At 44.2% G+C, this 15074-nt stretch overlaps 1 protein-coding gene across 1 annotated transcript; it reads left to right on the forward strand.

Annotated features, from left to right (window-relative positions):
• The first annotated feature begins 564 nt into the window (after positions 1-564).
• On the forward strand, positions 565-13399 carry RFXANK (regulatory factor X associated ankyrin containing protein). Its single transcript, XM_029283094.1, has 8 exons — positions 565-697; positions 2210-2290; positions 3832-3897; positions 5901-6001; positions 6097-6222; positions 8731-8797; positions 11169-11249; positions 13304-13399. Exons 1-8 carry the CDS (start codon positions 565-567, stop codon positions 13381-13383), a joined length of 735 nt encoding a protein of 244 aa, XP_029138927.1. The 3' UTR covers positions 13384-13399.
• The last annotated feature ends 1675 nt before the right edge of the window (positions 13400-15074 follow it).

The following is a 15074-nucleotide window of genomic DNA, read 5'->3' on the forward strand; positions in this document are numbered from 1 at the left end:
AGCGCTTCAGATGCATTGTGGGAAGAGAAAGTTATTTTCATTTTGCATCAGAGGGACGAATGGGCTTAAAGGCTGTTTGTTAACGTTATTTCCCATCGAAGCTGGGACTGCGGAGATCATGCTTTGATTATTCGGTAATCCATCCTTCTAAACCGGGTTCAAGAAGTCCCCCCAAGAAAAGAAGGGTGAGTTGAGAATGGCGTCTGCAAACCAAGTTCTCCTGCTTAGGTAAATTGCTCCTGTTTGGAATTCCTTCACTGCTTTCTCTTTGGCAATTGCTAATCGGTAGCTGGTCTCTGTGTGATGCCTTCCTCCATCCATTAGGTCAGTGTTTCTCAACCTTGGCAACTTTAAGAGGGCTGGACTTCAGCTCCCAGAATTCCCCAGCCAGCCCTCTTAAAGTTGCCAAGATTGAGAAATATTGCATTAGCTAATTGCATTTCTATCCTGCTGGGCATGCTGCCCCCACCATGCGTCAGAGCCTTCCAATCTCATTCAGTGTATCACTTCACTTTCAGAGTGTCAACAACCCTGCAGACCCAATAACAATACTGCAATACTAAAATGATTCAAGCCACCATCCAGAGGGATCCTGAAGGTTCAGCTACTGACAGAAAAGATGATGACGATGATGACGATGACACAATAATAAACCTGCAATTGTTTCCATATTCAGAAGCTGGGGATGATTTAAATGGTACGTTCACAAGGCTCAAGTCTGAATGGGGGGAGTTCTGGGGGGGGAGATTATGGGGGGAGTTCTGGGGGGGATATTACATATGATGGGATATCTGCGGCAGAATTCAGCTTCTAAAAATCTCTGCTTTTTTCAGAAGAAAAATGGAAGTTTTTCATTCTTCTGATACAGGTAGTCCTCGACTTAAGGACCACAACTGAGCCCAAAATTCCTGTCGCTGAGTGAAACAGTTGTTAAGTGAATTTTGCCCCATTTTATAGTTGTTAAGTGAATCGCTGCAGTTAGTAACACGGTTGCTAAGAGAATCTGGCTTCCCAATTGACTTTGCTTGTCAGAATGTCGCAAAAGGGGATCACATGATTCTGAGACACTGCAACCATCATAAATATGAGCCAGTTGGCAAACAGCCAAATTTTGATCACGTGACGATGGTGTCAGGGTAATGATTTAAAAGCTAACCAGCTGATGTAAGATGTAATGATGGGAATGACTCAGCAGGGTCTGTGTCTATTTAAGAGCAAGCAGGGTCTGTGTCTATTTAAGAGCTTTGTATAAAAGGGAAGGCTCCGCAGATGTGTGCTCTCTCTTCCATTTTCTTGCTGTAACTGCTGTGTGTTTGATCCTGCTGTATACCACATGTATGTATATTGTTCCGGATATTGTAGATAGTGTAAGATAGCCACCATTTAATATAGACCACTGTTTACTGTGTTTATTCCTGAATTATCTCAGCGCAATAAGACTGTCCATGCTCTGACAGATGGGGATGCTGCAACGGTTATAAGTGTGAAAAACAGTCATAGGTCACTTTGTTCAGTGCTGTTGTAACATCAAACAGTCACTAAATGAATGGTTGTTAAGTCGAGGAGTATCTGTATCCAAGTTAAGTTAGGAATTATGAATATGCTGAGTAGTGCAATGTTGTGTCTTTAATTTAAACTGCAATCCTCTGCTCACTGAAAAATAAACCTCATTTAATTCAATAGGATACAGTTTATAATTCTTGAGAGTGGTTGAGTGCCTTGCATAAATGTAATGAGAAAAGATGCAGATTTCACCTGGATGGAAAGTTTCTGTGCTCTGCCTTCGGCCAAAAGATCACAGAACAGTTCATTTGTTGAATCTTCTCCGACCCATGGAATAAATGTGTCCAGTTTGAATTCTCCAAAAGATTGGTGGACATATCTGGATAAAAGCTAGTTCTTAACAAAAATGGCATTAATTTAATACCTTTTCTTTCTCCTACAGTTCGTTGCCTTAGAGCAGCAGTCCGGTCAAAAAAAGTCAAGATGGCTGCCACAATAGCATGACTGCCACATAAACAAAGCTTCAATTGCTCTGTGGTAGCCATTTTGACTTTTTTGACCTGTGGATACTCCTGCCTTAGAGTGTATCTTGGGTGAACTCAGCTGGGGTCCTAAAGCAAGGCTACAACATAGCAAGCCCCATGTGAATCTTGCTAATTGTGGACAAGTCAATAAACTGAAGATTCTCTTATTTCTCAAAATGCAGATGGGATCCTGAAGCGTTCCAGTACCCTGACAAACCGTCAACGTGGCAATGAAGTCTCTGCTTTGCCAGCTACTTTGGATAGTGAGTTTTTTTTGTGTCATAAAAGAAAAGCCTTTTAGGTCATGTGATTCCAGCTGTCAAAATTAAGCACAGAGAGAGGAAAACCTGTTGGAGTAGAAGACCAAAAGGCAAAAGGCATTCAAATATTATTTTAAATATTTTATCTGAGAAATTGTATTTATTTATTACAAACTTTATAGCTTCGTAGTTGTTCATAAACCTCAGGGCAGTTCACAGTTTGTGCAAGTACTTATATATAAAGCTACACAGCTCATTAACATGAAGCTCCAAAATCATAGAACGCAAGGGTTGGAAGGGATCTTGGAGATCATCTAGTCCAACCCCTTGTCAGTGCAGGATTCACTGCAGTTACTAACTCACAGGTGTCAAACTCGCTGCGTCATGTGACGTGTCATGACGTATCGTGACTTTTTTTGCATTACCGGATCAGGTGGGCGCAGCCTCTGTATCAGGGGTTCTCAACCTTGGCAACTTTAAGACTTGTGGACTTCAATTCCCAGAATTCCTCAGCCAGCAAAGCTGGCGGAGGAATTCTGGGAGTTGAAGTCCACAAGTCTTAAAGTTGCCAAGGTTGAGAACCCCTGCTCTATATGATGTAACAGGCCCATGAGCTGGCAGTTTGACACCCCTGCTCTAACTGAAGAAATTCAAAAATTAAAGAGTGACATTTAAAACATTTTTTTTTCATTTTAAGTTGCAGTTTTCATGCCGTTGTACACTACTATATTTGTTTCTATTAAAAAAATAGTTCCTTGGAAGAAAGAAAAAAAACTTTTTTTCCCTTGTTCTGAAAATCTGCTAGGCTTTTGCCAGCATCTGATTCATTGAATTGATTAACCAGTTCAAATATGGATGAATCAAGATGGGCCAACTCAGTTGTTTGTTTGTTTTTTTGAACATTCACTTTAATGGTTCAAATCAGGTCTGATTTAGAGATTAAGGTCACATCAATTTATGTGGATTGATTTGCATGTTGCAAAAGAAATGGAGCTAATTTGTACTCCTTTAATAAAATACATGCTGTACAAGGCACTGGATGAAAAATTCAGTTTCCTTATAATCTAGCTTTAATGTTCATTGTTCTTTAAGTCAAGTTTCTGTCCCATGGGTTTGATGAGATAATGTGTGTTTTGATAAAGGGATGAATAAGATTTCTACAAGTTTAAAAATATAACACTTAGCTCTTTCCTCACCACTGAAATCAGTATAAAATTGCACAATATGATTTTTTTTCAGATTAGCAACTCCATACCTCAATAAATCTGAAAAGGGCTAGATCAGGGGTCTTCAAACTTGGCCCTTTTATGACTTGTGGACTTCAACTCCCAGAATTCCTCAGCCAGCGTGCCTGGCTGAGGAATTCTGGGAGTTGAAGTCCACAAGTCATAAAAGGGCCAAGTTTGAAGACCCCTGTGCTAGATTGTTAAAAAGATATTCAAAGTCGCATTATATGGAACAGTTCACTCATATGTATTAATTTATTAACATTTTAAACCACCCTTAAGCTGTCTTGATCATTGTCTTCTCTTTTGATTTCCCAGCTCTGTCCATTCACCAGCTTGCAGCTCAGGGTGAACTGATTTTGTTAAAGGAAAGCCTCCGAAAAGGTGAGCCGTGAAATTTCTCTGTTTCTCACTCTTCTGCTAGACTCTAGAGAGTCTTAGTTTGAGCAACTTTAAGAATTGTGGACTTCAATTCCCAGAATTCCCCAGCCAGCCATGCTGGCTGAGGAATTCTGGGAGTTGAAGTCCACACCTCTTAACGTTGCTCTGTTTGCAAAAAGCTATGCTAGAGCAGTGTTTCTTAAACTTTCTATCAGGACCCCTTTTCACTTTTAAAAATTATGGAGTTTTTATTTGTCCAAATTACATTTGCCATATTCAAAATTAAAAACGCATTTGCCGCTGCTACAGTCTCATGCTTGATTGATGGGATTTTAATGTTTTATTATTTTTCAACATAGGCTGGCAAATAATTTTGACTTTGAGGACTTCTGAGAGAGTCTTGGGGGAACCTCCAGCAGTTCTAGGGCCATACTTTAAGAAGCACCGTTCTAGAGGAATACAGCCTGGAGATTGTTCACTCAGTAATAGTTTTATGTTCAAAATATTTCAGCAGTGATCAGAATGACAGATGTCTTCAAAACATCCTTCCACCTTTGACTCCTGTCTACTGGGTGACCTAATGTAACCTACCTCACAGGATTGTTGTTAGAGGCAGGTGGAATGGATCCATTGTCCTGATTTTTACTGAAGGAAGGATGGCAATGAGACCAGATTGGGGCTCTGTAGTTGTTTGGAGTTAGAGGTTTGACTGGAATTTTCAGAGTTCACAAAATGGTGACTCTTGAGAGGCTTGCCCATTTCTAAAATGGCTGTCATGGTGGACACAATCAGTCACAGTCTTGATCAGGATGTAAAAGTAGCCCAGTGGAATATTAGCTACCCTTTCAGTGGCATTTGTGTGTGGGTCACTGATTCATTCCTAGAAATAAAAGTGATGCTATGGCTGGTTCCTTGCTCTGCACTCTGCCAGCCTCTTCTGCAGGTAGTCCTTGACTTACAGCCATTCGTTTAGCGACCATTCAAAGTTACAATGACATTGAAAAAAGTGACAAACCACCGGTCCTCACATTTACAACCATTGCAGCATCTTCATGGTCACGTGATCAAAATGCCTCCAGAAGCGGTGAATGCTCCAACACTGGAAGTTTTTAAGAAGAGACTGGACAGCCATTTGTCTGAGATGGTATAGGCCAGGGGTAGGCAAACTTGGCTCTTTTATGACTCGTGGACTTCAACTCCCAGAATTCCTGAGCCAGCCATGCTGAGGGGACAGGGAGAGGTTTCCAAGCTGAGCCATGCTGGCTCAGGAATTCTGGGAGTTGAAGTCCATGAGTCATAAAAGAGCCAAGGTTGCCTACCCCTGGTATAGGGTTTCCTGCCTGAGCAGGGGGTTGGACTAGATGACCTCCAAGGACCCTTCCAATTTTTTCGTTATCATTAGTTGTTGTTGTTGTTGTTGTTGTTGTTGTTGTTGTTGTTGTTATTATTATTATTATTATTATTATTATTATTATTATTATTATTATTATTATTATTTTGGCACTTTGGCAACCGGCTTGTATTTAGAACAGTTACAGTGTCCCGGGGTCATGTGACCACCATTCGCAACCTTCCCAGCTGGCTTCAGACAAGCAAAGTCAATGGGGAAAGCTGGATTTGCCTCATGATCTTGTGGTTCACTTAACAACTGCAGTGATTTATTTAACCACCATGGCCAAATAAAGTTGTAAAATTGGGGGGTGACTCACTTACCAACCGCCTTGCGTAAACAACAGAAATTCCGGCCTCGGGTTTGGTCTAAGACTAGTCAAGGACTACCTGTATATTATTAATTTTTAATGAAAAGAATATTTAAAACCGGAGCGGAAGGAAGCGTGATGGGCACCAAGGGAGGATTAAAAAGGGGGCTGCTTCCCCCATTAAGGATCGCATGGGGCGGTCCAAGGGTCTTTAAACCCCGTCAAGTTGCTCCTCCAAAACCTTTATGGAGGGAGGTCCTTTTGATTTCAATCAAGCCCTACTGCCCTACTTCATCCTTCTTACAGGTGAGAACCTGCTGAACAAGCCCGACGAGCGAGGATTCACCCCTCTGATGTGGGCCTCGGCTTTCGGAGAGATTGAAACCGTCCGCAGCATGCTAGACTGGGTACGAAAGCTTGCCCGGAGACAACGGCTTTAGAAAGCCAACATTTCTGGCAGCAGTTGTGAGCGATCTCTAAACCTTTCTCTTACTCTCTGTAGGGCGCAGATCCCCATCTCCTTGCTAAGGAGCGAGAGAGTGCCTTGTCCCTCGCCAGCACAGGGGGATACACAGGCATTGTCACCTTGCTGTTGGAGAAGGCTGTGGACATCAACACCTATGATTGGGTAACTGTGACACTGAGGGAGGAGAGCTGAAGGGGTTCAGTAAGATAGAATGATTGACGGGGTCAAAAGCCACAGAGAGATCCTATAGCAGTGGTGGCGAACCTATGGCACGCGTGCCAGAGGCGGCACTCAGAGCCTTCTCTGTGGGCACGCGTGCCATGCCCCGGAGATGGAAACTGTCCCTCTTCAACCAGCTGCCTGCTAACTCGCCGAGGTCCCATGTGGCTGGATGCATCCCAGCATGACTGGTTTTCCTCCCCCCCATCCCATCCCTCCTGGCCTCGCATGCTCTCCTTTTCCTGGGCACGACCCACTGCATCGCCTCCTCAGCTGTCAGCCGGCCGTCCAGCTCAGAGGCGGCTTCTCTGAACTTCTGGCGGCGGGCTGCGTAGCCCCAGAGTGTGCCAGTCAAGGGGGCGACAGGCTGTGGCTGCTGATGGACACAGTCGGCCCCCATGCGCTCGCTGGCCTCTGTGTGCAGGGACCGATAGTGCCAGGCAGCAGCCGCCCCGGCCCCTGCCTCACCTTGCCCTGCGACAATGGCACCCGCGCCCTGCCTCGCCTCGCCTTGCCTCCCCTAACCCTGCAGGACGAGACTCCTGCCCACCGCCCCACCTGCCAGAGACCCCCTGGATCTCCCCCAACCCTGCCCGGCCCCCACAGGTGACCCCCACGAGCAACATCGAGGTGACCACGCCCACCACAGCCACGCCCACCCAGTCTGCCATGACCACTACAGCCACGCCCACCCAGTGGGCCACGCCCACCTGACCCAGTGATAAATAAGTGGGTTTTGGGTTGCAGTTTGGGCACTCGGTCTCTAAAAGGTTCACCATCACTGTCCTATAGGATCAGCTTTGCTTGATCCAACCATTTATGGTTTTGGTACTTTCTCCAGGTTTGAACCTGGATGGAAGAACATTGAGATGATCTGCTTCCTCTCTTTGGTTCTTTATAATTGCAAGCCCACCATCTTTTCAACAAGCTTCTCTAAAACGGGGAGATTGGAGACAGGATGGTGGTGATCTAAATAGCCACCTCTGTCTCTTTCTCTTGGGGGATTAAGTGGGCAACAGTTTGGACACCGTCCCAAAGTATGAATGCGTTTGGGGTCAACATAACGTAATTGATGGAGGTTTGGTAAATTAACTCAGAATTGCCGTGATGTGATTTTGGATTAAAACTGCCCTTTTCTAGCCCCAATCAAGACAGGTTCTTTAAATGGACCTGATCAGGTGTGTTCTATGAACCCAACCTGCTTTTTCCAACCCCTAAACTCCAAAAGGGCTGAACATTCAGTCTCTCCTATATACTTCTTTTGTTGATTATTTTGGTTATAGTTGACCTTTTCCCCAAAAGGCATAACATCATCACCATCACTACAATCCTGCAAGATAAAACTAAGAAGCTATAACTGAAGTCAGATTTGTGGCTGAAAGGGGTTATGAATACAACTCAACTTTAAAATTTGAATCTTGCCTTTTTCAGCCCTAATATTTTCTGTAGAGGCTGGACTCCAGGCCCCACTGTTCCATTAAGCCATGCTGGCTGGGGATTATGGGAGCTGTTCTAGAACCCCTGGTTAGAGAAGCTAAGGGCAGGTGCACTCTGCCCCCTTGATAAAAAGGCATTTAGAAAAGAGAGAGACCTGCGATTTACACCTTAGAGTTGTGTTGCTCAACCTTGGGAATTTTAAGAAGCACCAGAAAGCAAGACAAGAAGTAATGGATGGAAACTAAATCAAGGAGAGAAGCAGCCTAGAACTAAGGAGAAATTTCCTAATGGTGAGAACAATTAACCAGTGGAATCGCTTGTATTCAAAAGTTGTGAGTGCTGCATCACTGGAGGCTTCTAAGAAGAGATTAGACAGCCATTTCTCTGAAATGGTATAAGACAGGGGTCTTCAAACTTGGCCCTTTTATGGCCTGTGGACTTCAACTTCCAGAATTCCTCAGCCAGCATGCCTGGCTGAGGAATTCTGGGAGTTGAAGTCCACAAGTCATAAAAGGGCCAAGTTTGAAGACCCCTGGTATAAGATCTCCTGCTTGAGCAGGGAGGTGGACTAGAAGACCTCCAAGATCCTTTTCAACCCTGTTATTCTATGATTTTAAGATGTGTGGACTTCAGTTTCCAGAATGGCTGGCTGGAGAATTCTGGGAATTGAAGTCCACTCATCTTAAAATTCCCAAGGTTGAGAAACACTCCCCTTAGAGTTTTGGAGATGAGATGATGGACTGGGGGATGGGAGAACAACTACCTTGGCTGCAAGAGGGGAGTTCTCTTAACCCTAATAACTCCAGATCTCTTTCTTTTCCTAACCAGCATGATTAAAAGTTCCATTAGATGGTTTGAACGTTGACCTCACTGAAATGTGAGGTCAAGGGTGAGGACTGGTGAGCTAGAAACTTCCCTGAGGCAAAAGTTACACCAATCTTCTCACAACCACTCCCCCTCCAAATAAAAAAAATCAAGACAACGGTGGGTTAACTTTATCAACCATCTTTACAGAATGGTGGGACTCCGCTGCTTTACGCTGTACGGGGCAACCACGCGAAGTGCGTTGAGGCCTTGCTAGGTAAGTCAAACATACCTGTTACGCTTGATCTTCTAATGCTCCATGCCGGAATATATTTTTTTTCAATAGAGGGTTTAAAAAAAGGCAGACTTTGGGTGGCTTTTAAATTATTTTGAGGTTTAAGTGGTTTGCTTTTCATGTATGCTACAGATTATAAAACACTGACTGAATTCCATCCAAAATGGTAGGTCCCTGGCGTTTCGGTTTGGGGCAATCGCTCCATCAAAATTTTATGACCCGGTCAGGAGGAATTCTGGCAGATAATAATAGTAATAATAGGCGCCTTGGTGCAATCCCAAAAACATCTGGAGCACCACCTGAGCGCCACTGGCATTGACAAAATCACCACGAGTCGATTGCAAAAAGCAGCTTGACATGGAACAGCTTCCATCCGGTGATGATGCCTTTAGCACCATCAAAGAACATCTGCCTATCTCAGATTCTTAGGAAGGACTTGAGTGGAAATAAAATGTCAAATCCAGCCTAAACATCTGGCTGACTATGCAACCATCCATTATAATAATACAGGTAGTCCTTGACTTACAACAGTTCATTTAGTGACCGTTCGTAGTTACAAGATGGACAGTGATTAATATTTATACGTATTTATATGTAAGGGTGCAGGTATATACATATGTATATAGCATGTTTGTATGTGTGTTATGTACCTGTATGTGTACACTTTTGAGAGCAGGCAACAGAATTTCATTTTTAATGTGTGCCAGTGTGCCCACAGTAAAAAATGACAATAAAGGTTATCCTTGGAATACTGCATCCAGTTTTGGTCACCACGATGTAAAAAAGATGTTGAGACTCTAGAAAGAGGGCAGAGAAGAGCAACAAAGATGATTAGGGGACTGGAGGCTCAAACATATAAGGAACGGCTGCTGGAATTGGGTATGTCCAGTTTAATGAAGAGAAGGACGAGGGGGGACATGATAGCAGTGTTCCAATATCTCAGGGGCTGCCACAAAGAAGAGGGAGTCAAGCTATTCTCCAAAGCACCTGAAGGCAGGACAAGAAGCAACGGATGGAAACTAATCAAGGAGAGAAACAACCTAGAACTAAGGAGAAACTTCCTGACAGTGAGAACAATTAACCAGTGGAACAACGTGCCTCCAGAAGCGGTGAATGCTCCAACACTGGAAGTTTTTAAGAAGAGACTGGACAGCCATTTGTCCAAAATGGCATAGGGTTTCCTGCCTGAGCAGGGGGTTGGACTAGATGATCTCCAAGGTCCCTTCCAACTTTACTATTATTATCTTATCCTATCCTACAAGGGCACTGAAAAAAGTGAATTACGACTGTTTTTCACACTTATGACCGTTGCAGCATCCCCACGGTCATGTGATCAAAATTCAGACGCTCGGCGACTGACTCATATTTATGACAGTTGCAGTGTCCCGGGGTCATGTGATCCCCTTTTGTGACCTGACAAACAAAGTCAATGGGGGAAGCTTAACAACCGTGTTAACTAACTGAACAACTGTAGTTATTCGCTTAACAACTGCGACAAGAAAGGTTGTAAATGAGACCAAATTCACTTAACCAAATTCACTTCTTGCTGAGCAACAGAAATTTTGGGCTCAATTGTGGTCATAAGTCAAGGACTACCTGTATCTGGGATCCTGCAAGTCACCCTTCCCTGCCATAATGGAAGCGGATTTCGGTCCATTTAAGTCTCAGCTGCAATGTAAATTCTTCCCAGTTTGGCTGCCGTGAAATCCACCATCTATGACAGAATGTCAAACACAAGGCCCGGGGGCCGGATGTGGCCTGCGAGGTGGTTTCATGTGGCCCACGAAGCCATCCTGGAAACAGTGAGGGAACGGCCCCCGCTGCCTTGGCCCTAGCCCAGGCCGGCCGGGAGCCAATGTACAATTTTGTGGTGGCCATCTATGCTGAAATGCATTCAATCTTAGCTCCACAAGGCTGTCTAGAAACAGCGAGGAACCAGCCCCTGCTGCGTCAGCCCTGCCCACTGGGTGCATGCGGGGGAGGTATCACCCTTTGTGAGGAATGAAGAAATGGACCATCGCCTGGAAGAGGTCCTGGTCCCACCCTCTTCTGCCAGAGACCCTCAGATCTGTCCCACTCCTGCCCAGGCCCCCACAGGCACCCTTGACGCAAACGATGTAGAGCTGGCCATGCCTACCCAATAGGCCACACCCACTCCATCCATGCCCACCCAGTAGGCCACACCCACCCAGGCCACACCCCGCCCCCTCTGAGGGGCAACCGCAATGCTGATGCAGCCCTAAATGAAATTGAGTTTGACACCCCTGATCTATGATGTAGTTATTCATTGTAATTATTTGCTACGATGACATGGGGACTCGTAACCCACCCAGTTTTTGCTGTGTGTTTTCAGCCCGCGGTGCAGACCTTACCACTGAGGCTGATTCTGGCTATACTCCAATGGACCTTGCGGTGGCTTTGGGTCACAAAAAAGGCAAGTGGTGGCGGGGGGAAGAGGGAATTCTTTCATAGCAGCCCCACCTTCCCAGACAGAGGCAAAGCAAGCCAGAGTGTGTCAGCAGATTTATTGTATAGCACAGAGGTCTTCAAACTTGACCCTTTTATGACTTGTGGACTTCAACTCCCAGAATTCCTCAGCCAGGCACACATGCCTGGCTGAGGAATTCTGGGAGCTGAAGTCCACAAGTCATAAAAGGGCCGAGTTTGAAGACCCCTGGTACAGCACGCTCACATCACATTTTGATAAAAACACAAGAGATAAAACTACAAAATAAGGAATATAAAATTTAAAAGAATTACAAATGTATGTCTAGATAACATTTTTTTGTTTCTTTTGGCACAGCCAGGAAATCAGCAAAGTCTCTATTACAGGCTCTGTTTTGGCACTCCATCCCTGCATGTTGGATAGTTTGTTTTTCGACCCCGCAGTTACAATTTGGTGATGGTATTTTGCCCCACTTATACAGGGTGCCTGCGCATCTACCATGGCCAGTGTGAATTCGGCTCAGTGTTGACCATGTTCACTTCCAACTCTTGTTATTCTATTAACAGAATAACAACAGGGCTAGGTTCTTGACAGAGTCAGTCAGCTATGAAACATTTCTAGTAATTATAATAACAGAGTTGGAAGGGACCTTGGAGGTCATCTAGTCCAACCCCTTGCTCAGGCAGGAAACCCTATACCATTTGAGACAAGTGGCTGTCCAGTCTCTTCTTAAAAACTTCCAGTGTTGGAGCATTCACAGCTTCTGGAGGCAGGTTGTTCCACTGATTAATTGTTCTAACTGTCAGGAAGTTTCTCCTTAGTTCTAGGTTGGCTCTAAGTGTGAATGCAAGCAGTTCCCTTTGTAAGAGGCTTGGTTCTAGCAAGGATGCCCTCCTGGGGATATCTCAGTTGTTGAGGGAGCCTGGAAGTGGGTATTATTACTTATCCAGTTTCCCCATATTGTGGAATGTTGTGCATTCAATTATAGATATAACTAATTCTTGACTTACGATTGGTCACTTAGTGACCATTCAAAGTTATGACCAAGTCACATGATTGCGTCTTGGGTACTCAGCAACTGGTCTGCTTTTATGGCGGTTTGCAATGTCCCATGGTTATACTGCTTATAAGCGCTATGTGCTTAATGCTCAAAGCATTGTGAGAGACCCCACACACCCACTTCATGGTCTGTTTCTGTTGCTCCCCTCTGGGAGGAGGTTTCGAAGTATTTATAGCAGAACTACTAGATTCTGCAACAGCTTTGCTCCTTAGGCCATCCGTCTTGTAAATTCGCAGGGTTGTTTTTTCTCGCCACACGTATGTATACATTCGAATTAGACTGATGTTTCTGTGGGTCGTATATGTGGGTATATGCATAATGGTTATCCTTTGAGATCTAAATGGAATGAAATTTCATTTTAACGTATGCTGATTAGTGTACCTTTAAAGGGACAATAAAGTTCTATTCTTCTCATGATTTATGGGTTGTTTTTTTTGCTGGAAATTTGTTTTACTTTCTATTTCTGGGCAAAAATGCCCATTGGGAAAATGTATTAATTAGCGGCACTGTTTGCATAATGACTACAGCTGAAAAAAGGCTGTAAAATTGGACAATCCTCCATGACATATGGCAATAATTCCAGGCTCAATTATGGTCGTAAGTCAAGGATTATTATCTGTAGTGCCAGCCTGCAAGGAGTAGGCATCAACTGAAGCCCTGTTACCTGACTCAAATCCAGTGAAAAGCTTCATTTGGTTTCGGATCAGAGTGCGATACAACATGTTATATGGATATGCTTTCTGTCGCTCTCCTTCTAAGCTAGTTCTCAAGTTTTGTGGATATTATGTCCTGTTACAGCAGGGGTCTTCAAACTTGGCCCTTTTATGACTTGTGGACTTCAACTCCCAGAATTCCTCAGCCAGCGTGCCTGGCTGAGGAATTCTGGGAGTTGAAGTCCATGAGTCATAAAAGGGCCAAGTTTGAAGGCCCCTGATATGAATAATATTTTTCCAAACAATAAAAATTCTTCTTTGCTTTCCAGTCCAGCAAGTGATTGAAAAACACATCCTCAAGTTATTGCGGAACAAGGAAAGAGAGGAAAAGGACCTCGAATCAGAATGACGAGCGTCTCTTGTTTTTTTTCTCCCGAATCAAGGAAGTGGATGGAAGGGTCTTTGAGACAGGCACCTTCTATGCCAGCCTGCAGAGATGGTGCAGAACCGGGCATTTTCAGACAACAGGGTACAGAAAGAAGCACCTGAGTTTTTTCCAAAAGAAACTCTGCCTTCTTGAACAGTGGCTTACAGGATCCCCCGACGTCGAACCTACTTCCTTCTCAAGGAATTGCTAATTTACCTCTCCTGCAGATTTATGGAAATTTCTCCTGAATGTCAAACCATAAATTGGGGGAGGGAAACTGTATTGAGCAGACCTTCCTTTAAGTCAGGAGTCCCCAAACTTGGCAACTTTTAAGACTTGTGGCCTTCAACTTCCAGAATTCCTCAGCCAGCGTAGTTAAGCTGAGGAATTCTGCGAGTTGAAGTCCACAAGTCTTAAAAGTTGCCAAGTTTGGAGACCCCCCTGCTTTAAGTTGTAAAAAGTTTTTATTTGGCTCTGCAAAATGTGCCGTTTCCTCAGTTGCTGGGGGTGAATTAGGGTTGGGTCAAAGGAAGCTGACCAAAAAACTTTCACAAGACTGAAGAGAATATTTTTGTTTAACAGAAATATATATATATATATATGTATATGTAACAGGCTTGTTCGGTGATTTTCATTTTCAAATCAGTTGCTTCTGGTCTGTTTTTTTACGTTTTACTCCTGCTCTTTCTCATTTTCAAGAGGGCCTCTGATTTAGGCTTACATGTACAGGCAGTCCTCAAATTGCGACAATTGGGACCAGACTTTCAGCTGCTAAGCAAGGGGGCTATTCAATGAGTCATACCTGATTTTATCGCCTTTTTTGCCATGATTAAGCGAATCACATGGTTGTTAAGTGAACCACATGGTTGTTAAGGAGCCCAGATTTCCTTGACTTTGCTTGTTGGAAGCCGACAGGAATAATTACATGATGTGAGAAGCTGCAACCATCGTAAAGACATGCTGGTCGACCATGCATCGGTTGTAAGTGTGAGGACCGGTCTTAAGCCACTAATTTTAATGCTGTTGTAACTCTGAATGGTTGCTAAATGAATGGCTGTAAGTCAAGGATTACCTGTAGAGTCAGCATGCTTATGACCGAGTGAAGCTCGCCACTTCACTGCCAGAGCAAGATCTGTTTGTGCTGGTCCGGACCAAACACACCAAAACACCCAGGAAAAGTGATGAACAAAATAACAAAAGTTGGAAGGGACCTTGGAGGTCTTCTAGCCCAACCCCCTGCTCAAGCAGGAGACCCTATAACAGGGGTAGGCAACCTTGGCTCTTTTATGACTTGTGGACTTCAACTCCCAGAATTCCTGAGCCAGCCATGCTGAGGGGAAAGAGAGAGGTTTCCAAGCTGAGCCATGCTGGCTCAGGAATTCTGGGAGTTGAAGTCCACGAGTCATAAAAGAGCCAAGGTTGCCTACCCCTGCCCTATACTATTTCAGACAAGAGACTGTCCAGTCTCTTCTTGAAAACCTTCAGTGATGGAACACCCACAATGTCTGGAGGCAAGCCATTCCACTGTTTTGACGGTTAGGAAATTTCTTCTGAGTTCTAGATTGCTTCTCTCCTTGATTAGTTTCCATCCGTTGTCTTGCCTTCCGTTGCTCTGGAAAATAGGTTAACCCCCCCCCCCTTCTTTGAGGCAGTCCCTCAAATATAGGAACCCT

Source organism: Protobothrops mucrosquamatus, unplaced genomic scaffold (assembly GCF_001527695.2).
Source record: "Protobothrops mucrosquamatus isolate PMUCROS unplaced genomic scaffold, P.Mucros_1.0 scaffold14, whole genome shotgun sequence".
Taxonomy (NCBI): Eukaryota; Metazoa; Chordata; class Lepidosauria; order Squamata; family Viperidae; genus Protobothrops; species Protobothrops mucrosquamatus.